The 26,438-nt window shown below is 43.2% G+C and overlaps 1 protein-coding gene across 1 annotated transcript in view; it reads left to right on the top strand.

Moving 5' to 3' along the window:
* The window catches only part of LOC148148213 (putative G protein-coupled receptor 139), a 34,501-nt gene extending 10,921 nt beyond the window's left edge, over positions 1 to 23,580 (top strand). The window contains exon 2 of the mRNA XM_087994017.1: positions 22,661 to 23,580. Coding sequence (XP_087850143.1) covers positions 22,661 to 23,580 — 920 coding nt within the window. The remainder of the gene's footprint in view (positions 1 to 22,660) is intronic.
* Positions 23,581 to 26,438: the final 2,858 nt, after the last annotated feature.

Raw genomic sequence — 26,438 nt, 5'->3', positions numbered from 1 at the left:
AACCAGACAGGGGAATCCTCAAAGAAGGGCAGCACCATTGAAAGCCCAGAGTGTGCTTTACCACAGATCCCTGATTGTGACTGAACAGGATAATAATTCATCTGAGAAGGCCCACAGGACTGTGGATCTAGCCTTTATTCATTTCAGCACAGAGAGTAAGAGCTAAATAGAATTTTATTTCCCCACAGGTGGAATGCTGTGTGCTGTTTTGGGCGCCATACAACAAGAAGAATGAAAATGCATGGGAGGGGTGCAGAAGGGATGAACAGGCATGTTCCCTGAGATGCAGCATATCACCTATGAAGAGAGGCTTAGAAGCTCGGATTGTTGGCTTTCGAGCAGAGTAGCCTGAGGGGGACGTGCTTCAGAAAGATAAGATTACAAGGGGCATAGACAGACTGGATATATCCGAGCTGCTTTTTTTTTTTGTGGTTAGATAAAAAAAAAAGGAAGCACACATTAGAAGTGAAGCGTTTTCTGTTTTAGACAGGTTTTGATGGTTGTTTTTCCAACAAAGGGTGGAATAGATGTCCTGAGAGAAGCATTACCACGGTAACGTCAGAATCGTTAAAAACGCACTTGGACAGGCACTTGAAGTAAAAAAGCATTCACAGCTACGGGCGACGTGTCGCAAAGTGGGAGTAATGTAGACCATGCTTTATTTCTGATGATACATAGTTTATGGCTCTGTGATTGTCCGATTTTGGGAGGTCAATCGTCGAACATGGAGAATGTATACCATAGAAACGTACAGCACAGAACAGGCCCTTAGGCCCACGATGCTGTGCCGGGATTTAATCCTAATGCAAAATGTAATAATTTAACCTATGCACCCTCAACTCACTGATATCCACGCGCATGTCCAGCAGTCGTTGAAATATCCTTTATGATTCTGCATCCACGACCGCCCTAGGCAATGCATTCACAACTCTCTGCGTAAAGAACCTCCCTCTGTCGTCTCCTCTATACCTTTCTCCAAATATCTTAAACAATGAATCCTTGTACCAGTCAGTCCGGCCCCAGGGAAAGGTATCTGACTATTGACGATCTATTCCTTTCATTATATTGTCTCCCTCGATCAGGTCTCCTCTCTTCTTCCTTCTCTCCAGGGAGAAAAGTCCGAGCTTATTCACCCTCTCTTCATAAGACAAGTCATCCTGTCCAGGCAGCATGCTGGCAAACATTCTTTGCAACCTCTCCAAAGTCTGTATCTTTCTTTCCTATAGTAGGCTGAACAGAGCTGGACACAATACTCCATGTGTGGTCTCACCAGGGACTTGTAGAGCTGTAGCAAAACTGCGTGGATCGTAAACTTTATTCCCCTTTTAATGAAAGCCAAAACACCATGTGCTTTCTAAACAACCCTATTCACTTTGATGCCGACTTTGAGAGAACCATGTACTTGCACATCTAAATCCCTCTGTTCCTGCACACTGCCAAGAATTCTGTCTTTAATCCAAAATTCAACATTCGAGTTCGAACTTCCAAAATCATCACTTCGTATTTATCCAGGGTGAATCCATCTACCATTTCTCAGCCCAGGTCTGCATCCTGTCAATGTCGGGATCTAGAATGGAAAAGCCCTCAACGCTATCAACGACACCTCCAACCTTTGTGTTATCTGCAAATTTAATAACCCACCACTCAGCCTCATCATCTAAGTCATTTACAAAACCTACAAAGAGCAGAGGCCCAAGAATAGAGCCCTGTCGGACCCCACTCGTCACTGACCTTCAGGCAGAACAATTTCCATCTGCAACCACTCTGCCATCCGTCACCCAATCTATTCTGAATCCAGATAGCCAAATCTCCTTGCATTCCATACATTCTGACTTGAAAAATAAGTCTACCATGAGACTCATTCATTTCAGCAAGGCATTTGATAAGGTTCCTCTGGTAATCCTTGAGAATCTTAAGACAGGAATTGATACGTGGCTAAACAGTGCATTAAGAAGTGTTATAAGAAGGGGCTGCCAATGGGAAAGTCAAGAGAAAACAAGTGCAGCTTCTTTTCAGACTGAAATCAGAGAATGGAGAATGGAGAACGGGGAAATGGCAGAACTATGGAGCAACTGCTTCAGTCCTGTCTTCAAAGAAGATGCAAAACAAAAGAAAACAAAAACGTTCTCTGAAATACTAGGGAAACCAATCCTGGTGAGAGGGAGGGGATAGAATGATACTAATACGTATAGACAAGTTAAAGCAGTTTTACAAAATGGGAATCATATCTGAGAGACTGACTGGTAGGTACATCACGGAGAAGCAAAGAATGAAATACATTTGGATTTTCAGAATGACATTTGAATAGGCCGAAGCCTATTGTACAATGTAACATCTGTTAATGATATTAATATCATCTGTTAATATTTCGACATAGTTGTAGAATTGTACGGCTGGCAGGAATCAGGAAGGAGGAATAAAATATTGTTTTTTTTGGAGGTGAAGGCACATGTGATATGACAGGGATTGGTGCCTGGGCCCTAGCTATTCCTGAAACATCACCAACATTTGGTTGAGGGAATCAAATGCAATATTCCCAAATCTGCTGATGGCACTATATGAATTTGGATTGTGAGTTGGTGAGAAGAATTTAAAGGAACTTCAAGGTGATTTAACAAGTGGAGTCAATTGGCGAACACGTGGAAGATGAAGTGCAATGTGGATAGCTGTAACTTTGGGCACTTTGGTGGAAAATAGAGAACGGCAGTCTACCAATTTAAAAGGCATTGGCTGACCAGGATACATAGACCAACAAGTGGGCAGCCGTAACACTGAAAATGATCTGGAACTCCTGGTACAGAGGTCACTGAAAGCATTATTACCGGAACAGAATGCAAGTCGGAACGTTAATGGTGTGTTCACGTTCATTTTCAGGGGAATTTGAGTTCGGGAGTAAGGATGTCTTCCTGCAACTGTACACGGCGGTGGTGAGACCACATGTCAAGCATTGTGCAGCATTGTGCAGCATTGGACTCCTTACCTAATAAAAGGAAAACTTGACATTGTGGGAGGTCAGAGAAAGATGACCAGACTGATCTTTGAGATGACAGGTTTGTTGTGACATCAGGGTTTGAGTCGAATGGACTTGTATGACATGGGTTTTCGAATAATGTGAGAGGGGATCTCAGTGAAACATGCAACATGCTCACAGGGTGAGACAGATTGGAAGCAGGGATAGTAATCTCCCTGGCTGGAATGTCTAAGACAATGAAACAGAGTATACGGTACAGGCAAGCCACTCTGCATTGTGTTGAGAGTAAAGGTCAGTATTCAGACGTTGGTAAACCTGTTAAATTGTCTTCCACATTAGGCTGTGAAACCAAGGCACTGAATATAACTAGGGATTCGAGACCCGAAAGGGATTGCGAAATTGCAGGTGTATGGTGTGGAAATAATTTGTCAGGCTTAGTTAGATTGAACGGGATAGAAGAATCATGTCCTGAAAGGATACCTGCAGTTCCTACTTTAAATGCTTCGAATGGTCAATAATTGATAACTTCCTTGTGTGAGAAGATCAAGTTAAACGATGCGTACAATGTGTGAGAAAAATGCATTGAAGACAATTTCGGCCATGGACTAGAATGGTATTTGTTCAATGTCTTCAATGGCCTATCCCTTGTCCTCTGTTTCTGTGCAGTCTGTTGGATAGCTCTGTACGTGTTGTCACAAACTCTCAGATGTACGGAAGGAAAGCTCTGCAGGATCAACATGAAGGTGTTTCACGTTCCCTCTTCTGATACAGAAGCTGGTGCTGTGTTTAATCATTTTCGACCTCGGAGCAGTTTGATAGAATTGAGTACCTTGCTCAGCTGTATCAGAGACCATTGAAGAGTTTATCACATGTCTGTGTGTCTGGAGTCACTTTCAGACAAGACCAGGAAAACAATGTAGTACTGCATCCTGACATCACACTGGGGATGGGCTTTGGTGCTTACAATCGACATTGGCTTCAAAGTTACGATTACCGATACCAGATCTCAGATCGCGATGTTTTATTAATTGTTTTGAACTTCTACCAACCTCCAGAGTATTAGCCTTGTGTAGTCCAGTGACATTTCCACAAAAGCAACATCTCCACATGGAAAACTATTCGAAGTTTGGGAGAATATTTGTAGCTTGGGTGCTCGTTGTTGTGGTTCTGTTCGCCGATCTGGGAATTTGTGTTGCAGACGTTTCGTCCCCTGTCTTGGTAACATCCTCAGTGCTTGGGAGCCTCCTGTGAAGCGCTTCTGTGATGTTTTCTCCTGAATATTTAGCACTATAAATGCCTGAGGAAACGTCACAGAAGCGCTTCACAGGAGGCTCCCAAGCACTGAGGATGTCACCTAGACAGGGGACGAAACATCTGCAACACAAATTCCCAGTTCGGCGAACAGAACCACAATGGAAGACTATTGAACACCACGCTGAACTGGTACTTTCTGTGCTGCTTGATAGCTTGGTCAAAAGAACTCCCACCAATTTGACTATCGTGATGAGACTGAGGACGTGGCAACTATTCAGATTGTAATTATTCTACTCTGAGTGTCCTGGAAATGGTTGACCTTTTTTCACAATGCCAGGTCCATGTCAAAATTGGAGCTGGAATGAGACAGCTTGTTTTACAGCACAGGTCTTCAGTTCTGTTGCAGGAATGTTGTCAGGGCCCATTGCCTTTGCCATATCTCCTGTACCGCTGTTGCTGACGCCATGTGCAGAGAATCTAATCGAAAACTGCCAACTGTGATTTTGTCGACATCATCCACACAACACTTCTGGTTGTAAACGGTTTCAACACTGCAACATTGTCTTACAAACTGATGTGCTGGGCTTTTCAGTTCTTTGTACGGATAAGCAATTGGTGAGTTGTACGACTGGTAGGTTGTAAATTAAGGCACTGATGTGTGGTCCTGGATACCTGGGTTCATATCTTGGCAGGGAAGGTGTCGGAATTCAAATCCAACAAATATTTGGAATCTTGAGTAAATAATGTAACAAATGCTCACAATATGAAAAATCCATCTGCTTCATTAATGCCCATTAGGAATGTAAACTACACTTTCTTACTTGTTCTGGCCGATATGTGACTCCAGACGCATAGCACAGTGTGAGCTCAGTGAACCACTCTGGTTTCTGATGTGGTTATTTTGATTTTCTCATTCTGTTAGGGACTCGCCATGGTGTCACGCCTCCAATGAAATTCATTTCTCAAAATCCTTTTGCATATTATCTGAAGCATTTACCTTCCAGGAGGCGCATCTTCTGTGTTTAATGTGAATGCATTTATCTCTGTTTCTCTCCTTGTCTGTGATTACGAGCTCTGTGATGTCAGTAATACCAGACTTGTGTCGTTTCAGTATCAATGAATTTGTGCATCTTGCGTTATCGCTCACTTCACATTGTATGACACTCGATGTCGAACAGGGTGTTTCAGGGGCTTTGACGCACGCCTTTCAAACTTGTTCAACAGAAGCAATTGTTGGAGAACGGAAGCAAGTTTGGCCGCATCTGTGGAGTCAAAGCAGACTATGTTTTTAAGTTCCAGAGACGATTCATTTTCGCTTTTATTTTCTCCAGCTATTTTTATTTTCATTTCGAATACCCATCGTAATTTGTTTAATTTAAAAGGTGAGCTGTGCCTCTTGTTGTCTGGAGAAACTCAGCAAGTCTGGCAGCATCTGTGCAGCCAGCGAAACACATTGAATATTTCACATCCAGTGTGACACTTCTTCACAACTGAAAAGGATTGTAAATTTGGCTTTTCAATATCTTCACATAGGTGGGGGGTTAGATGACTGGAAATACAGCACGTGTAGGAGCAATGCCACAACGCAATGGGACTTTAGTTATGGTGAACGAGATAGAGCTGTTAGATTAATGTAAATTAGGATGTGAACGAATGGGGTAAGGACGTGCTGACTTTTGAATGAAATAAGCAAGACTCAACCACACAATTTCCAAGGGAAACCAAGTGGGAGATTGCTTGACAAATGGACAATAGTCATAATGCGAATCAAGCTGAGATGCTTTGGTTTGAATATTGACTCTGACAGGCTAGAACGTACCAGAATCTAAAGTGAGGTCTTAGAGGAGCTTGGATTGTGCTTCATTGAAAATCAGCAGCAGCTTAGGCCCGAAATGTCAGCATGAGAGCAAGGTAGATTAGTGAAGTGTGAAGCAATGAGAAGGCCAGGCTTATCCTTACAGACAGCTGGTTTTTGGACCTTAAGCAGTCTTATTTTTTGACATCGTAAAAGTAAAGGAGACTGCATTGTGAGCAGCAATTACATTGGACTGGATTGAAAGAGTACAAGTGAAATACTGCTTGATCTAGAAGGTGTATTTGGGGCCTTGGACAATACAGTGAAACGGTGAAAACGAAAACGTTGCATCTTTTGCAATTGCATGAAAAGTGCCATTGGGGTGTAGGAAAGTGTTTGGGGTGGTGAAAGGGGTCAGAAGTGTAGTGCTAGAAATGTCCAGCCGGCCAGGCCGCATTTGAAGAGCAGGGAAATCGGCGTTTTATCTCTCCACCCTTGGGGTACACAGCCTCATTCGTGATGAGGACCTTTTGCCCGACTCTAACCTCCAACATCATGCCGTCCTCTCTTTCGCCACGATGGAGGGTGTTCACAGAGGGAATGGCCCCTGTGAATTCCCGACAGTAGATGGAAGGGGAAGATGTGTTTCATGCTGCTGTCCTGCTGGTGGAGTTGGAAGTGGTGTCGAATGATTCTGTGAATGTTGATTCTGGTGCAGTCGGATGTGAGGACAAGGGGATCTCTCGCATAGTTGTGAGCTGGAGAAGAAGGAGTGAGGTCTCAAGCACAGAATATCGGACAGGAACAGCTGATGGCCCTGTCCATGAGAGTTGGGGGAATTTGTCATTGACAGAAAAGGAAGTCATGCGGGAGGCTTCCTACTGAAATATGGAATCATCAAACGGAAATGACAGAGAGACAGGAACTGGAAGAATTTTGTCAGATGATAAGCATCGGTTTATATTCTCCACTTTTTTTCTTTAAAGAATTCGTTAATCACATACTCCCGGTGTCCCTTATATACTTTGCTGATTTTCCCGCGTCCAAGTGTCACACATTAATCTTGAACTACATCTCAGATGATTTGTTGTTCAGCCACATGCAAATGATTTAAAATAATCAGACCTCGAAATTACAGCTTTGTATCTTATGTGGGATGCGAAAATATATCCAGGTGAATGTCAGTGGGTGCAGAGCGGCAGACTCTTAAGCAAACATGTCATAGCACTCAACAATAAATGAAAAGAAGGGCTCGATAAGAAGATGAACTACCCATACTTCACAAATGCTTTCAAGTATTCTCCTCGATCACAAATTGGTGAGAACTAGTGTAGGACAGATTTGCGATGTTTATTGTCGTTCAAGATTAACATGTGTCCCTTGGATGCGAGAAATTCAGGAACATATATAAGGGACACCTGGAGTATGTGACTCGGTAATTCATTAAAGGGGAAAAAAAGTGGAGAATTTAAACCAGTACGTAACATTGTTATTCACGAGGGAAATTATGTGTGTTTCAATGATATAAGCAAGACGGTAATGGGAGGCAAATGCTCAAACGGTCCCTCACACAGGAACAAGGATTTTGATAAAACGGTGAAACTAAGGGTAGACAAGTTAGCAGTTTTTAAAAGAAGTGTTTACAGACAAACTGAGCATTGCGTGAAATGTTCCATAACTGGCCAGATTGCATGAGTATTCCAACGAAAGTGAAGAATCTTCCATGTCGCAAATGCCTTCTCAAGAGAGTGAGACAGAAAAGAGGTAATTATGTGAGAATCTGTTTTTTTTTTTATTAAGGAATTCCAGGGCATTTCGACAAGCGTTAAGCAACATCAGCATGGTTTTGAGAAAGGGGGATGATGATAGCCCTGTAGGATCATGCAACATTTTACCCGAAATCCTTGCAGACAGTTCATTAGGGTTTCAAGAGACTATCCACAAGTACCACAAAATAAAGGTCCCTACACAAGCCAGGAGCCCCCAGTATGACGGATTATATTTGAGCATGGAATGAGGATTAATTAACACAAATACGTCTGAGAGTCCGGAGTAAAAGGTCCTTATCAGGATAAAATGATGTATTTCCTGTGTTACCACAAATATCATTGCAATGGCATTAGTTATCAACGTGTGATGATGCTGGGGTCTCTGTGCGATAAATATCTAAGTTTGCTAATGACTCAAATATATAGGGGAAGTGCTGCTGCAATAAGGATGTGAGGAAACTCAAATTGGATGTAGATCAGCTCTGCGACTGGGCAAATAATACACCGATGGAGTTTATTCTAAAAACTAAGCATGAGGTCATGTACTCTGGCACTGACAGCCAGAAGTCAAGCTATTCTTTAATGTGGAGGAAATCAAAGAAAATTGCAGCACAAAGAGATTGGGGTGTTTCTGTGTATGAAATAGGAAACAGTGTTGCTGAGAAAACGGTGGACTCTGTTCATTTGCACTCCGTTGGTCTTTCCTTGTCCAGGTTGACGTTGACAGATGTGAACAGGGCGGTTAATTCAAAGTAGACAATTTTTCATCCTTTTCTATCTTGTTATCTTTGACAGTCTTCAGGAAGTTTTGGGTGGAATGGATGGAATGGCGAGAGTCTTCTAGACGTTGGTGCAGCTCTTTGGCCAACCTGCAAGTTGGTGTTCCATGTAGCGAGACTATGGGTCTCAGAAGTCTCCTGGTTTGTGTATTTTGTGTAATCCGTAGATGCGTGGTTTGTTGGATCGGTCTGGTTTCATTTTTTTGCAAGTTTTTAAATAGGGCTGTGATTCAGTTCTCGAGTCTATCAGCGCGTGTTGTTAAGTTTTGGGATCGGCAAGTAGTGTGTACGCTTTGTCAATGTAGGACCTTTGATTTAAAATGACCGTCAAGCGTCTTTTTTCTGCAGATAGATTAACAATGAGTTGATCTTTATTGTCATTTTTTCCGTGCGCTCCTTTCTTGTGTATTGAGTGTGTTTCTTTTCTTTTCCTGCTTAATGTTGGAGTGACTGTCTCTCCGATGGTTTGCTGGGTATATTCTGTGATTTGGCTGTTTTTCAATGTGGTTTCTCAAGCTGTTAAGAAATCGTTCTTGTCCACATCTTAATCCTCTCACTAAGACGGCTTTTTAGTGTCTATTCAGGATTGGTAAGATACGTTTATTCTTAAAATCCATGCATCTGTGTTGTCTGTGATGTTACTTTAGAACATAGAACATATTCAATACACTGCATTACAGGGCCATTTGGCCTTCAATGTTTCGCCGCCCTGTCATACTAATCTGAAGCCCATCCCACCTACACTATTCCACGTCCGTCCATATGCCTGTCCAATGACGACTTAAATGCACTTACATTTGGAGAATCTACTGCCGTTGCAGGCAAAGCATTGCATACCCTTACTACTCTCTGAGTAAACAAACGACTTCTGACATCTGTCTTCTACCTATTTCCCCTCACTTTAAAGTTGTGTCCCTTTGTGTTTGCCGTTCCCATACTTGGAAAAAAGCTCTCCCTGTCTACCCTATCTAACCCTCTGATTATCTTGCATGTCTCTATTAAATCACCTCTCAACCTTCTTCCCTCGAACGAGAACAGCCTCAAGACCCTCAGACGTTCCTCGTAAGACATTCCTTCCATACCAGGCAAGCTCCTGATAAACCTCCTCTGCACCCTTTCCAAAGCTTCCACATCCTTCTCATAATGCGGTTACCAGAACTGTGCACAATACTCCAAGTGTGGCCTTTGCAGAGCTTTGTACAGCTGCAGAATAACCTCCTGGTTCCGGAACTCAATCCCACAATTAACAAAGGACAAAACACTGTTTGCCTTCTTAACAACCCTATCAATGTGATGGCAACTTTCAGCGATCTGTGTACATGAACACCGAGATCTCTCTGCTCATCTGCACTCCCAAGAATCTTACCATTAGCCCAGTACATTGCATCCAGATGACTCCGTCCAAAGTGTATCACCTCGCACTTGTCCACATTAAACAATATGTGCCACCTCTCAGCCCAGCTCTGCATCCTATCTATGTCTCTCTTCAACCTACTACATCATTTTTCACTATCCACAACTCCACCGACCTTAGTGTCGTCCGCAAATTTGCTAACCCACTCTTCTAAGCCCTCAACCAGGTCATTTATAAAAGTGACGAACAGCAGTGGACTCATCACTGACCCTTGTGGTATGCCGCTAGTATCTGGACACCAAGATGAACATGTGCCATCATCTACAACCCTCTGTTTTCTTTCAGCAAGCCAATTGCTGATCCAAACTGCTATTTCTCACACAATCCCATTCCTCTGCATTTTGTATAATATCCTACTGTGGGGAACTTTATCGAACGCCTTGCTGAAATCCATACACACCACATCAACCGGTTTACTCTCATCTATCTGTTTCGTCACTTTGTCAAAAAAGTCAATAAGGTTCGTTAGGTACGACCTACCCTTCACAAAACCGCGGTGACTGTCCCTGATCAGATTGTTATTTTCTAGATGGTTATAAATCCTATTTCTTTTAACCTTTTCCAACAATTTACCAACAACCGAAGTGAGACCCACTGGTCTATAATTACCAGGGTTGTCTCTACTACCCTTTTTGAACAAGGGAACCACATTTGCTATACTACAATCCTCAGGCACTATTCCTGTACACAATGATGATTTGAAGATCAATGCAAAGGATCGGCAAACTCTTCCCTTGCTTCCCAGAGGATCCTCGGATCGATCCCATTCGGCCCAGGTGACTTGTCTATTTTCACATTCTGCAGTATTTCTAATAACTCTTCCCTGTGAATCTCAATCTCTTCTAGTCTAGATGCAAGTATCTCTGTATCTTGCTCGCCAACATTTTCATTTTCTCTCGTGTAAGTTTGTTTTTCTGCAGATCTAGGTTTCTGGGTTTTTTTTGTGTTTGTCGTTTTCTAATGTCGATAGCATGTTCTATTTTGTCTCTCCATTCATGGCCCTTTGCATTAGTGTGTGAAGGTTTTTGGTAGAAAACTTCCCTGTTGAATTTATAGAGTCTGTTGTGGGCCTCATTAATCATTTACTGAAGCATTCTGTGGCAATTTTACTCTGCCATTCGCTTGGTACGAGGGTGTACAAGGATATCTGTATTTACCCTCTTACTAAGATGGATAATAAGATGCTACTTAAGACATTTAGGTAGCAGCTGCTTCGTTCGTCATTCGTACATGAAGTCCAGCTGCTCGTGGGCGGACCTCTGTTTATGGGCATTGATTTCTCTTTGACAAAGTCCTTTGACGTAACAGCTCTGTTCACATCTATCAACATCAATGTGGACATTGAAACAGTGACTACACCAAAAGACGAACTAATGACATATACACCAAACTCCACCAACTTCCTCAGCAAGGACAATATCTTCAAGCTATTTAATCCATCCCTTAACACCCACTTCAACTTCAAACAAAGAAAACCTCCAGACAAACCAACAGAATATCCATGGGATCTCCAATGTTCGGTATTCTCTCAGAGGAAGTAATGCAGAGACTCGAACAGACGGTTCTGCCGTCCAACCAACCCAAAATTTGGGTCCACTTCGTGGATTACTCCTTTGTCATCACTAAACGAATCAAATTACAGGAAACTTTCAAGACCATCAATATTATGCTAACCAGCGTAAAATTCACGAAAGGGGAGGAAAACAAAAATAAATTGACGTTTCCAGGTGTCGCAGTAGAGCGAACAGCCAATGTGGAACTTCAACCCAGCATCTACAGGAAAGCAAAACATACGAAACAAATATTGAACTCCTGAAGCAATCATCCCAATGTTCACAAACGAATCTGGATTACAAGATTACTTCAACGAGCCATCACACACTGCAGCGCAGAAAAACTTCAAAGAGCAGAATTTATCAACTATACAGTGTATTAAAAATAATGGGTACCCAATGCTAATGGACCGCTGGTTTTTCAGCAACAAGCCCAAATCATCAGACCAAACACGCCCAGACAGCCGAGCCACTTTCCACTACATCTAAGATACCTCGGAAATTACTGCCAGTGTGCTCCGACCCTTCGCATCATAAAAGGCCGAACACATACCAACACAATAACAGAGCAGCTAATGAACATGAAAATCCCTATACAAGCATCAAGGAAAACTTACATCACTTTACAAATATGTTGCACGAGGTGTACAAACATTACATTGGACAAATATGAAGAAAAATGGCCACCAGGACATATAAACATCAACTCGTCACAAAAATGCATGAGTCACTCTCACTGGTGTACTTAGATACAGATGAGGAGGGCCAATACTTTGACTGTGACAACACACCCATCCTAGGGTAAGCCAGAGATACGCACGTGTATTCCTCGAAGCATGGCATTCCATCTGGAACTCTATCAACATGCAGGTTCACTTGGATTTCATTTAGCATTCCTGAGGCAAAGAACAAGCAATAACATCACCGTATTAATTAATGACACCACATCAAATGACATAACCAAAAAAGGATTCCCAGACACATAATTAGCAAGCAATCTATAGCAGCAGTGCTTCAATCCTGAGGATCGCTGAAGATGTTACGTAGTATGGTGATGCAGCGCCTGAAAACGACCCTTCCAGCTCAGTGAGCAAACCTACATCCAGAGCAGGGAGATCTGGCCATTTGACGACAAAACGTTATCGAAGGTGGAAGACAGAGTGTGGTGGTACAAGACTGCTTTTCAGACTGGAGGTCTGTGAAAAGTGGTGTCCCACAAAGTTCGATACTCTGCCCAATAAGTTATTTGTAATTTATAAATATGATTTGCATGTGAACAAAGGAGGTATACTTAGTCAGATGACAACAAAATTGGAGGCGTCGTGGGCAGCGAAGAAGATTACCTCAGAGTACAACGGGATATTGATCAGATGAGCCAATGGTGTGAAGACTGGATTTTAATTCACTTGAATGCGATGTGCTTCATTTGGGAAAAAAATCAGACCAGGGTTTATACAATTAAATGTAAGGCCCCCTGACGATTGTTGCTGATCAAAGAGACGTTGCAGTGCAGGATCATAGTTTCTCGAAAGTGGAGTCGCACAAAGATATGGTCGTGAAGAAGGCATTTGGTATGCGTTCTTTTATTTATCAGACTGTTGAGTACAGGAGTTGAAGTTCATTTGTGGCTGTGCAGACCATTGTTTAGGCCATTATTCGAACTGTGCGTGTAACTCCATTCTGCTTCCTATCAGACGGATGTTCCTAACCCTGAAATGATTCAGAAAAGACTTAAAAGGAATTTGCCAGGGTTGGACTATTTGAGCCGTGTCAAAAAGAAATCCAACATATTTGATGATCATGATGGGGCAGATGGGGATGGCAGTTGGGCAGAATGTAATTATCCTCTTCTTGGGGACTGGGCAAAGTTAAGTCATTTTCCGAATTGCTGGGGAGACGTCAGAGTTCGAGCTGGAATGAAACAGCTTCCACAGTGACTTCATTTATGATGTAGCACAAGTCTTCATTCCTTTTGGCTGGAATGGTGTCAAGACCTTGATCATATCTTCTGTGTTCAGCTGCTTTTCCACGTTATGTGCAGCGGATCGAATTGATTAACGACTCGCACATTTGAATCACTGGTCATCTTGATGACGTTGCGGTAGATCATAGACTCAACATGTCGGGCTGAGGTTGACACAGATACGACAACCTTATCATATGTATAGGAATGCACAGCTGTTCCTTTACTTGGGATGGGGATATTCGTGGAACGTTCTCCTCCAGTGAGCTGTTTAATTTTCTATCACCATTTGTGACTGATTTTTTTTAAAATTAGATTAGATTACATACAGTGTGGAAATATGCCCTTCAGCCCAACAAGTCTACACTGACCCGCTGAAGCACAACCTACCCAGATCCAGTCTCTTACATTTACCCCTTCACCTAACACTATGGGCAATTCAGCATAGCCCATTCACCGAACCTGCACATTTTTGGATTATGGGAGGAAACCAGAGTATCTGGAGGAAACCCACGCAGACACGGGGAGAATGCTCAAACTCCACACAGACAGTCGCCTGAGGCGGGAATTGAACCCAGGTCACTGGCGCTGTGAGGCAGCAGTGCTAACCACTGCTAACCAGTGCTAACCACTGTACCACCGTGCCGCCCACAATGTGGTAGGACTGCAAAGCTTAGATCTGATCTGTTATTGTGGGGATCATTTCTTCCTCTCTACCTCATTCTAGTTCTGCTGTTTGGAATGCAAGGAGTCAAGTCCGACCGTTTTCTGGCTGATAATCGTCTGTTTTAGGTACACATGATTCTCACCCCAGCATGTTCACCACACTCGTCACTGACTTGAGTGTAATGAAGAATTAGTGGTGAAAGATGAGTTGCAAGGTCATAGACTCTTAACGTAGTGCAATATATAAACAGACCCTTCAACCTAAATCGTCCATGCTCACCAGTTTTCCTAAACGTAGCTAGTCCTATTTAGCTTCATTTGGCACTTGTCCCTCTGAAACTTTCCCATTTATTTATTTACATCTCACTGTCTTTAAAATGTTGTAATTTTACTTGCCTCTACCACATTGTCTCTTAGCTCGTTACATGTACATACTACTCTCTGTGAGAAAAAGCTTCCACTTAGATCTCGTTTAAATCTCTTCGCTGTCAAAGTAATGCTCTGCCATCCGCTTTTGGAGATCTTGCCCCTGGGGTAAAAACCTTTGCTGTTCTTCCTATCAATGTCTGGTATGATCTTATAAACCTCTAGAAGATTACCCCATATTTTCCAATGCAAACGAGAAAAAGTCCGACGCTGCACATCCTATCACTGTGTCTCAAATCATCCTGTCTCCGTCACATCAATTTAAATATGTCTTACCATTTCCCGTTTATAATGTTCTTTAGTATCGCAGGGCGACAAGAATTGTACTAACCGTTGTACAGTCATTACTTGGCGTCGCAACTCCTATTCTCAGTGCTCTGACCAATGAGTGTAGCATGCCTAATAATTTCATACCATCCTTGTCAATTTGCGATAACATGTCAAGGAACTCTGCAACTGCACCCTGGTTCTGTCTGATTAGCAGCACTCCCAGGGCTCGATTGTTAATTGTGTAAATCCTGCCCTACTTTTTCAAACAAAAATGCAGCAAATGACAAAAAAATGTACGATACACCATCTTCCATTGTTCGGCGCACTGGCCCAGTTGAATGAGATGACATTGTCGGCTTAGATAACATTCTTCACACTTCAATATATCGCCAATTTTGAGTCGTCTAAAAACTTAGTATCCCTGCTTCCTATCTTCTCATCCAGCCTATTCAGAAAATTACAAACAACTGTCGATCTTTCAGCGATCCTTGTGGCACGCAGCTGCTCACAGGCCTCTCGTTGCAACAAAGAACCACTGCCATGCTGTTAAGCGAATTGTGTATCTAATTGGCTAGCTTTCGCTGATTCCGTTTGAAATGTCTCCCGTGCAGAACCATGTTTGGCCTCGCTGATGTGCATGTCGACAACGTATGCTGTTGTACCTTCATCTATCTGCTTTGCCACGACGAGGAAAAGTTATGTCAAGTTTATGAGAGACGTTTCCCTCACACACCAAGTTATGCTGACTATCATTAATCAGTTCTTGACTTCCTGAATGCATGTCGGTCCTCTATCTCAGAATTTTCGCCCAACAGTTACCCACCCTGTCAACAGACTCACTGTTCACTAGTTCCCTAGATTTTCCTTTCTGCATGTTTAAAAATAATGTCACAACGTAAGCTGTCGGCCATACTTCCAGCACCTCAACCGTGGCTGTCGATGATACAAATGTAAAACTGAAATAACTGCAGACATTGCAGAAACTAGAACAGAGATTGCTGGTAAATTTCAGCAGGTCTGGCAGTATCTGTGCAGAGAAATGATAGTTAACGTTTTGGATCCCGTGACTCTTCTCCAGAACTCCAGAACGATGCAAATATCTCAACTATGGCGTCCAAAATGTTTCCCTAGCTTCCCACAATGACCCGGGACAAACTTGTACAATCCCTGGATATTTATCTCTGGTTAACATATTAAAAACCTCCAGAATTCCTCTTCCATCATGTGGCCTCATTGCATAACATCACGACGTGTACTTATTTCCCCGAGTTCCAGAGCTTCCATGATTTTATTCACAGTGAGTACTCGTGTAGGATTTCACCATGGAGCAGGAGCAACCTGTAAGACAGCGGACCCAGGGATTCCGAGTCATTGGGAGTATTGTGAACCTAGCATGACCAGGCACTTGAGAACTCGTAGTTAAATCGTGTTTCTTTATTTTTACACTTTCAACGGAAGGACAGCCGTGCTTTAGACTTAGACATTTCTTCTATTTTGTGAAACGATACTGTTCTATGGGGAGGGCAGGTACCTTCATACCTTATGTTGTGTGATGTGTTGCAAAATGTAAACCTTGAGTGAGTACAAGTGACAATTAGTCTTAAAGAGCAGGTTATTCTGCAGTGTTTCCTTACATATATGACTGTTTGATTTTTGTTTTAATGATTGCCTACAGTGTGGAAAAAGGGCTTTCGGCCCAACAAGTTCACACTGACCCTCCTAAGAATTATCCACCCAGACCAATTTCCCTCTGACTCACGCACCTTACACTCTAGGACAATTTCGCATGGCCAGTTCGCCTGACCTGCAAATCTTTGCACTTTGGGAGGAAACCGCAGCACACCTACATGGACATGGAGAGAATGTGCAAACTCAACACAGACAGTCACTCGAGGCTGGAATTGAAACCGGGTTTCTGGTGCTGTTAGAATGCAATGCTGACCACTGAGTCACCGTGACACCCGTTTTTACGAGGCCGAATTCAAAAACAAGTTTTTGTTTGCCATTAATATATTTGTAAACAATCTTCCTATTCTCGTTTAACCTGATGGAGATTTTATCTTCGCGAAACATTGATTCTCATGCTCCTCGGATGCTGCCTAATTGGCTGTGCGTTTACCGCATCACACTCTTCGACTCTTGTCTCCAACATCTGCCGTCCTTCCTTCCAGAATCAAACATAATTCGGCTAGTACTTCCCATGTTATTTCCACATATCTCCCCATGTGATAGTAATAACACTTTCAAGTCATTTCCATTTACCTCTGGAAGATAACTGAATAATTTAACCCAGTTTTTAAAACTTCCTCACTGTCCAATTTAAATTGAGGTACGTCTGATTTAGAATCTTCTGGACTTGGTTTTCCCTCTGTGTTGAAACCAAGAGCATAGTCTCCTTTTGCTTTCCTTCCCCGTCAAAACACCTCTTGAACATATTCGCATGACACACTTTGTGAAATTCCGTTGTGTCTGGAGTTCACTTCACTACATTTTTGCTTTCGACTCGATAATCTCCACTAAACCTTAATTGTAAAGGTTCACCTAACATTGGGAATACCATGAACACCTTATACACGGTAGCAGAAACTCCAGTTTTTGATTTCCTGTCTGCTTCCTGTTCCATTGTATGCTGTGATACATTCAAATGCTGTCTAGCGATCTCCCCACTCTATTTGGTTGTGACCAAACATTTTATGCATGGTCCAAATAGGTGTTCTGTGAATTCTGACTTACCAATTTCTCCTCAAACATTTTTTTGCGATCTTCTCACTTGATGCCAAAAAGTAATTAAAATGGACTGAATTTCATTGATTCATGTGTTGTTTCGCTGATCACTGTGTTTCGTTATTTCCAGTGGTCTCTGCCCTTCTGCAAATTTCCCACTCTTTGCGCGACATTTTAACCGAACTTTACTTAATTATTTTTTTTGTCTCACCTTGAATTCTCGTTACTCAGAACTTTTCTGGAAATAGTCCTTCAGAAGTACATATCTCGTTATCTTTCAACATCACAGATTGAGAGCAAACTGCAAATCTTAATATTGTAACCTCTTAAACTGCTGCTCCTGACATATGCGAATAAACTTTTCATTCACAGTAAATGATTTCAGAAGGTGTGTTACCTCCTCTTTCAATACCTTTGTCCAGCTTGTGCATTCTGGTGTACCTTTTTAATCTTTATTGTGATTTTTCGCTGCCACTCCAAACAAATTCATTGGCTTATTCTTAATTTTTATTCCTACATCTGTCTTCCCGGTATTTTCCTAACCCACCAACATTGTGACTTCACTTGGCCTATCTTTCTGCAGTGAAAACGCTGGAGGTTTTCTTTTAAACTTTACTTTCCACTTCAAGGGATTCCCTTTTATCCTGTGGTCGATTATCCTTTTGATCTTCACTAAGAATTATGTTTCGCTTACCGTTTCCCGAATTTCTGTCGCTGATGGAAAGAAGTTTAGTTTGAAATCCAACCTTTCTTTAATGAACCCATTCATAAATGCCAGCCATTCCAGCTGCTAATCTTGTCTTTTCAATTCTCTGCACTTCCACGTGAGTTCTCACTGATGTAGAAAGTGAATTTTTGGTCTCCTTTCTTCACGCCACTTTCTGAAGTACAATCCACCTCGTCCGCCCTTTCTTCTCTCTCTTTCCCTACAATTCTCCTTCTCTCTGTTCCCTATCTCTCTCTCTCTTTTTTATTTTCTCTCTGCTTTTTATCGTAATTCCATGTCCTTTCCCTCAATCTCAGGGTGCGGCATGTTCAACTGAATGTTAGCTATATCTAAAGATTCTGATGGCGAGTGCTTCACTCAGAAAGCTATAGAAACATATTCTACAACTGCGATCTGCCCAGCTCTTGTTCTGGACAAATATCTCGTCCGGGTTTATAGATCATTGCAATGGTGTAGTCTGCACAGTGTTCCCCTCTGGGCCGGTTGCTTGATTGGACAGAGCAGAACCGAATGGATATCTCCTTTGGATTTATGGTGTTTGAGTTGTTTTCGTGCGGTGAATTGATAATGTGACACAATAAAACTGTTCAGTACGGAAATGTCTTTACATAATTTTCTCATTCTTATGATTGGAACTTCGTCTCACTCCATTGACGTTACAGTGTGACCATGCACAGTACATCATGTTGGTGAATACCCATGTCCCATTGTCTTCGGGTCTCCTCGACGAAATGAAGAATGGCATCTCGGGTAAAGGCTTTGACAAACGGTCCAGTACACACTGCCCCTCACATTTCGCCACCACCAACCAATCAAATAAAATATCCCGTGTGCACTGAGTGCAATTATGCCAGTGGGAACATCACGTAAGTCATCATCAGGCAGATGGAGCAACAGTTTCGATGTCTCAACGGGTCAGAGTGAACCTTCCAGTAGACTCTGTATTGTGAAGTTCTGTAATTCTTCCGTTGATTATCATTTTCAATTTTTTATTTTTTCCTGAAACATTCACAGGTTCTCAATGAACTATGTTATGTGCCAACTGCCAAATCTCTATTGCTTATCATATTACAGGCTCTCCGCATCCGGTGACAACTTCGTTTCCTGACTATATTAGCAGCACTGATGAATTTAATGAGAATGAATTTCTTCCATTTATTAAACCATTGGGAATGTTTGCAAATAGTTGTGGACTCAGCACTGATTACTGTGTCACTGTAGTTGTTAATGTCTGTTAAACTCAGAGACTAATTTATCAATTTTATTGAGTCTTCCGATTCTGTAACCAGTCCACCTATGTTCAGATTTGAAAGTCTAAACATTTCTTAACACTTCCTATGTGACAGGCATGAGAGATTAAACGCTCTCCTCCAATAGCTGAGTAACAGCTTCGAATGGCTGAATGTCGTCATTCTTTTGCTGTTTGGAACTCTTGATGGGCTGAATGATCTGCTTCAGTGTCGGTGTAGGTGTGAATGGTGCTGAAAGTTTTTGAACCATCAGAGAACAGCCCAGCACTGACTTTACGATGGAGGCAAGGACATTGATTTTGCAGCTGCTGGATGCCCAGTTTCCATTTGCTCGGTCCTTTGGAAGTATATCCAACTTCACAGGAGTTCGTGCCAGACAACAGATTGGGCTGTATCTTCAATTTTAAACTGAGAAATTCACAACACGAGGGCTATGTGCTGGCTCCTACTACAGATATTGTTTGGGGCAGATCCATCTGTGACAGGTAGTTTGGCGAGAATGTTTGTTCATCCATCAATTCCCACAGTCTGGCTGCTATGTGTTTGAGTCCTCTCCCTGCTCTGTCAGTGGTTTGCTTATATAGACACTCTTGGTGATCAACATTAAAGTCCTAGACCCAGAGTACGCTCGGTGTCATTGCCACCCTAGCGCTTCTTCATTTATTTTCAGCATTGACAGGGATATACTTGTTGCAAAACAACTGGTGTGGAGGACAGTGGATGTCCACCATCAGGAGATTTCCTAGAACTGTTACCATGAGATGTCTCTAGTTTTGGAATCAATGTTCGGCATTTGCAAAGTAATTCAGACCCTGAATGCATACCACGATGTAGCCAGAGGTGGTCTGTCCTATCGGTTGGACAGGATATACTCAGGGAAGGTGATGGTACTTCATGAAACATTTTCCATCAGTTTTGATTCTGTGAGTATGAGAGCTTCAACCTTTTTCCTGACTGGTCATTTTGAGGAATAAAGGGAACAATGAAGCAAGGAATATTTGGTGAAACAGTTGAACGAATGGTCTTCAATCAAAATGTGTATGTTATCCTTAAAATAGATCAAGGAGTTCACTGCATACTTTGAGGGGAAGTTCATATGATTTAATGGCATTAGAGAGAAATGACTAAAAGATGTCTGACATTGGAAATTGAACATCTGAATCATTTCATATTTTTGAGTGTTATACAAAAAGTCAAAGGAGGTGGGGGAGATGTCGGAATAAGAGATGGCATCTGTTGGATGGTTAAAAAAAGGATCTTTCATGAAATGATCGAGATATTGTCTTCGCTGTATTAGTATTGCAACAATGTGCCAATTGAGTCAACATCCCGCACGTCCCCCCTCAAACCCCATCCCTCCAACCGTATCAAGGACAGAACGCCACCCGGTGCTCACCTTCCAGCCTACCAACATTCGCAAAAACAACATCATCCAAAGACATTTTGTCACTTCCAAATGGAGCCCAACACCCGTGATATATTTATTTCCACTTTCCACAAAGAGCATTCCCTCCGTAACTAACTGGTCAGGTCCGCACCCCCAAAACAACCCACCCTCCCCTTCCTGGCACTCACCCCTGCCGCAGCAGGAATTTCAAAACCTGCACCCACTATCCTCCCTCCCCTCCATCCAAGGTCGCAAAAGAACCTTCCACATCTATCAAGTTTTAAAAACACATCCACCAATATCAATTATTGCACCCGTTGCTCCCAAAGTGGTCTCCTCTACTTTAGAGAGACTGGACGCCTCCTAGCAGAGAGCTGTAGGGAACATCTCCGGGACACGCGCACCAATCAACCCCACCGCCCTCTGGCCCAACATTTCAACTGCCCCATCCACTCTGCTGAGGACATGCAGTTCCTGGGCCTGCTCCACCGACGCTCCCTCACTACCCAAAGCCTGGAGGAAGAACGCATCATCTTCCGACTTGGGCCACTTCAACCCCAGGACATCAATGTTGATTTCACCAGTTTCCTCATTTCCCCTTCTCCCACCTCACCCCCCTTCAACCATCCAGCTCAGCACTGCCCTCATGACCTGTCCTACTTGCCTATCTTTCTTCCCACCTATCCACTCCACCATCCTCTCCGAAGTATCACATTCATCCCCATCCCCATTTTCCCATTGTAAGCTTTGCTACCTTCCCCCACCCTCCTCTTTGACCTAACGCCTCCATCTCCACCCCCACTCACCTACTGTACTCCATGCAACTTTCTCCCCACTCCCATCCCCCCATGTATTTCTCCACTCTGCATGCACCCTGCCTTTATTACTGTTGAAGGGATTTTTGCCAGAAATATCAATTTTACTACTCCTCGGATGCTGCCTGCCCACTGTGTTTTTCCAGCACCACTCTAATCTAGTCTCTCTTCCCCGGACCATTCAACTACTGACATGCACCAGAAAATTGTGGTACCGACATTCTTCAGAACATTCTACACCCGACACTTTCTGAAACAATCCAAAAATAATTTTCCCGGAGCATTCTATAATTGACATTGTCTGGAAAGTTCTATCACTAACATTGTATAAATGATCCTATGACTGACATTGCCAGGAATATTCTTTCACTGACAGTATTTATGAACGGCCGAATGTCAGTGATTTGAACCAAAGATACGATCCCGAGGGGCAATATCCTTTTGCAAGTAGAAGCAGGTCCAGTTCGGACATTTAATGAAGTGAATACATTTTCCCGACGTTTACATTTCTACATGACAGAGCATCCATCACAATTTAGACTGAAAGACAGAAATTTCCAAACTGCGCTTGTCCTTTAGAAACTGGATGAGAAACCTTCAGGACTGCAAAGTTTTCACCCTCTGCACTTGAACTCTCGGGTGAATGAGTGTGTGGGAATGTTCGAGAAAGTATCTGTTATTGTGTCTCCGTGTGCTTGGTGAGGGAGGTTTTCTTGCGTTTTATGTCATACTTTTGTCATTAAGTCAGACCTTGCAATTTATCATTTCAGCTCCAATTATTTGACCAAGTCTATAAAAGCAATGACACATTCAAAAGTGTCACTGGGTCCTCAAAAAAAAAACCGGATAATTTGACTCCAGGCTGATATATAATTTGTGTGTTTTCCATTCTCACAGTTAACATAGTGACGATCTACGTCCTTCTTTCTAAAGATTGTGGATTGTCTCCATATGTCAGACATTACCTGGGTGCCATGGCAGTGGCAGATCTACTGGTCATTATCCTCGACTTGATATTAAGACACATTCCTGTTGTTTATTACGAACAGTTTTATTTCATGTATTACATCCCTGTGTGTAATATCCACGCTGTCCTGCTTTATGCAGCCATTGACTGTTCTGTTTGGTTCACCGTCAGTTTCACTTTTGATCGATTTATAGCAATTTATTGCCAGAAGCTGAAAACTAAATATTGCAGTCAGGAAACGGCGGCTGCGGTCCTTGGAACAGCGACAGTGTTGAGCAGTTTAAAGAACATTTTCTGGTACTTTATGTTCACAGCTAAGTATTGGCTGGAAAACTTCCCCTGGTTTTGTGATGTAAAAAAAACTCTTCGTTACTCCAGAGTCTGGATTGCAATCGAGTTCCTACACCACATTCTAACACCGGCTCTCCCATTTCTCCTGATATTGCTGCTCAATGTTTTCACCGTCAGACACATTTTGTTGACCAGCAGAGCCCGCATGAGACTCCGGGCTCACAATAATGTGAAAGCTCAGTGTGACACAGAAATGAGAAATCGACAAAAATCTGTCATTTTACTGTTTGTGATCTCGGCAAATTTCATCCTGTTATGGTCAACGTTAATGGTGTATTCTATATGGTACCGGATGCATCTTATTGGGTTTTATGCTATTTTTCTACATAGATTTGTGACGGAATTGGGCTTCATACTGCAGCTCCTCAGTTGCTGCACAAACACTGTGATTTATGCTGTAACCCAGAAAAAGTTCAGAAATCAGCTGAAGAATGTGTTGAAATATCCCTTTGCCCAAATTCAAAAATCAATTACATTCCCTCAAAACTCAATACCTTAAGGTCTTTCTCAATTCAATTCATTGTTTCAACAACAAAACAACCTGCCACCGTGATAACCGATTGAGGATCGTGCTGTTTTGTCAAATCTTATCCCACAGGGAATTATAGGGACACATTTCAAAGCTTCTCACAATTCAGGGGCCATTAAGCAAAGAAGCATCCCAATATCTGCATGGTTCACTTCAAATTGTAAACAATAAACGTGTTTATTAAGAAGTTCCAAGCAACAGAGTGAGCTATATTGTTATTTCTGTTTATGTTGAAGAAGCTGAGCTGGAGAGAGACTGACTCAGCACCAAGTCCTGGACCTCAGGGAAAGTAAGAGTAACGGAGCTGATCTCAGGTGATTAATTTAAGTCACTCCATCTCTACTTTCACCTCTGGGTCACTCAGATCGATCTGGCCTTCGGCAGAATTCAACTCATTCGCTTTGTCGGTTTCTATCCATATCTCCTTCCAGCGCTCACACTGTCCCTCTATATATATTTCTCTCTGCTATTTCCGTTAACACACTCAGTTTTTTTGCCCATTCGCCATTCTCGTTCACATTCTCTCTCGGTCTTGCACTCTCTATCTCTTAATATCCCTCTTTCCAAACCTAGCTTCTTCGATTCCTCTCTCATCTTCTGTTGTAAGGAAACAGAGACAGGATTTGGTGGTGCTGTGCATTATTGGTCGTTGACAGAGTAACAGAGGGAACGTTGTGGGGTATCAGTCCGTTGCTTCGGTAAAAAGCTAAGGATTGGGTCCAATGCGTTCACAGGGGACACAGTGGGTGTGAGAACATTGAACGTTACTCAGGTGCAAATGTACGAATTGCGCCACGCTGTGGCCACGATATAACAGTGGGATTGGAACAACAGGGGATTGTGTGCGGATGGGGACGGAGGCCATTTCTAGAGGATTCGCTGAGGAGGGGTTTACAGGCCAGTGCTCAGGTTAGTGAGTGTGGGCGTAAGTGATCTTGACAGAGGGGCAGTGAGTGGGATGGTGTGTGTGACGGTGGAGTAGTAGACGTGGAGGTGAGAGTGACGCTGGAGAAGTGTGAGGCTGAGTATGTATGGCGGAAGGGGAGTGTGCACAAAGTGAAAGAGTTTGTGGAGAAGTGAGCCTGAGGATGGAGTAGTGCCCAGGGAGAGAGACTGACGTTGCAGTAGTCTGTGGGACAGTCCGCGTGGTGGTGGGGAAGTGAGAGTGGAGTGTGTGTGATCGAAGGGAAATGAGCAGGGAAGTGAGTGTAACATTGTTGGAGAGTGCAGAGGAGTCAGCATGATGATGGGAGATTGAATGGGTGTATTTGCATAATGGTGTGGATGTGCCGGGGAATGAGTGTGACGGTGTGGGAGAAAGTCCATAAGTGTGCTGAACGTGAGTGAGTATGCAGATCAGTGAGCATAACGGTGGGTAAGTGAGCGGTGGTGTGTGCTTGATTAAGGGGTAGTGAGCGAGGGAGTGAGCGTGGCCCTGTGAGAGTGTGCAGAGCAATGAGCATGATGGTGGAGTATTGGCTGGTGAAGTATGTCTGAATGTGGGAACGTTGAGGGTAGAACTGAGTACGATAGTGGGGGAGAGTGCAGAGCAGCTCGCATGATGCTGAGGGAGTGTGCACTGGAGTTACTGGACAGAGGGTAGTCTGCAACTGAGTGAGAGTGTTGGTGATGTATTGTACAGTGAGTGTTGGTGTGAGGGTAGGTGAATGTGTAGGGGTGTGGGCGTGACACTGGACGTCGGTGCTGGTTAGTTAGTGTGACAGTGGGGGTGTGGGACCGTGACATTGAGCGAATGTGCAGGGGAGTGAGCATAAAGGTAGGTGTCTGTGTGGGGAAGTGATTATGACGATCTGGGAATGTACATAGGAGTGAAAAATACAGTTCTGACATTAGGATGGTAGAAGTGTCTGCGTGTGAGTGACTGAGATGGTGTTGGATTGTTTGGGCCAGTGAGCGTGGTGATGACCGAGTGTGCTGAGATGTGAACGTGACGGTGCAGGAGTGTGCAGAGGAGTGTACCTGACGCTGGAGTAGAGTGTGGGCGAGTGCGAATGACGATGTGAGATTGTACAAGGGAGTGCGTTTGATGGTATGGAAGTGTGTGAGGGAGTGCACATGTGGTTCAGGTGTGTTCTGTGGAGTGTGAGCGATGGTGGGGTCTTGTGCTGGGGAGTGTGTTCGACAGTGGGGAGCTGTGTGAAGAAGTGAGTGTGACAGTGGAGTAGTGTGAGGGGACTGAGTGTGACAGTGGGTTAGTTTGCAGGGAGAGTGAGTGCGATGATCGTGGAGTCTGCATGTAATGAGAGTGACACCGATGGAGTGAACAACGAGTGGACATGACGGTGTGCAAGTAAGCAGGGGATTAAGCCTGATGGGTGGTTGTGTGCACGGAGGGTGAACGAGATGGGAGCGACGAGTGCAGCAGCATGAGCTTGACAGTGGGGTAAGTGGAGGACAATGAGTTTGATGGTGGGTGTGAGTGCGGTTCTGAATATCTGGGAGTGGAGTATCCACGGAGAGTGAGTGTGACGGTGCGGGAGTGTGAGAACACTGAGCGTGATGGAGGGATAGTGTTATGGTGAGTCAGCATATCGGTGGGGAAATGTGTGGGCAATTGGTAGTGGCGATAGCGGCCCGTGAAAAAAATGGGATCTGTGCAAAACAGTATGAAAATGTGCAGAGGAGTGAACCTGATGGCGCAGAATTATGTGAGGGAGTCACGATGATGTTCGGGACGTGAGCCAGAGACTGAGTGTGATGGAACAGATGTGCAGGGAAGGGGAGTGTGCGTGATAATGAGTGAATGAGTGTAATCGTGGAAGAGTATGAGGAATATTTATATTGACGGAATGGATGTGAATGAGAGA

The sequence above is a fragment of the Chiloscyllium plagiosum genome, unplaced genomic scaffold (assembly GCF_037043375.1).
Source record: "Chiloscyllium plagiosum isolate Xiang-an unplaced genomic scaffold, Cpla_swu_hap1 HiC_scaffold_14, whole genome shotgun sequence".
NCBI lineage: Eukaryota > Metazoa > Chordata > Chondrichthyes > Orectolobiformes > Hemiscylliidae > Chiloscyllium > Chiloscyllium plagiosum.
Note: the sequence above shows the minus strand (reverse complement) of the source record. Positions and strands in the feature narration are given on the sequence as shown.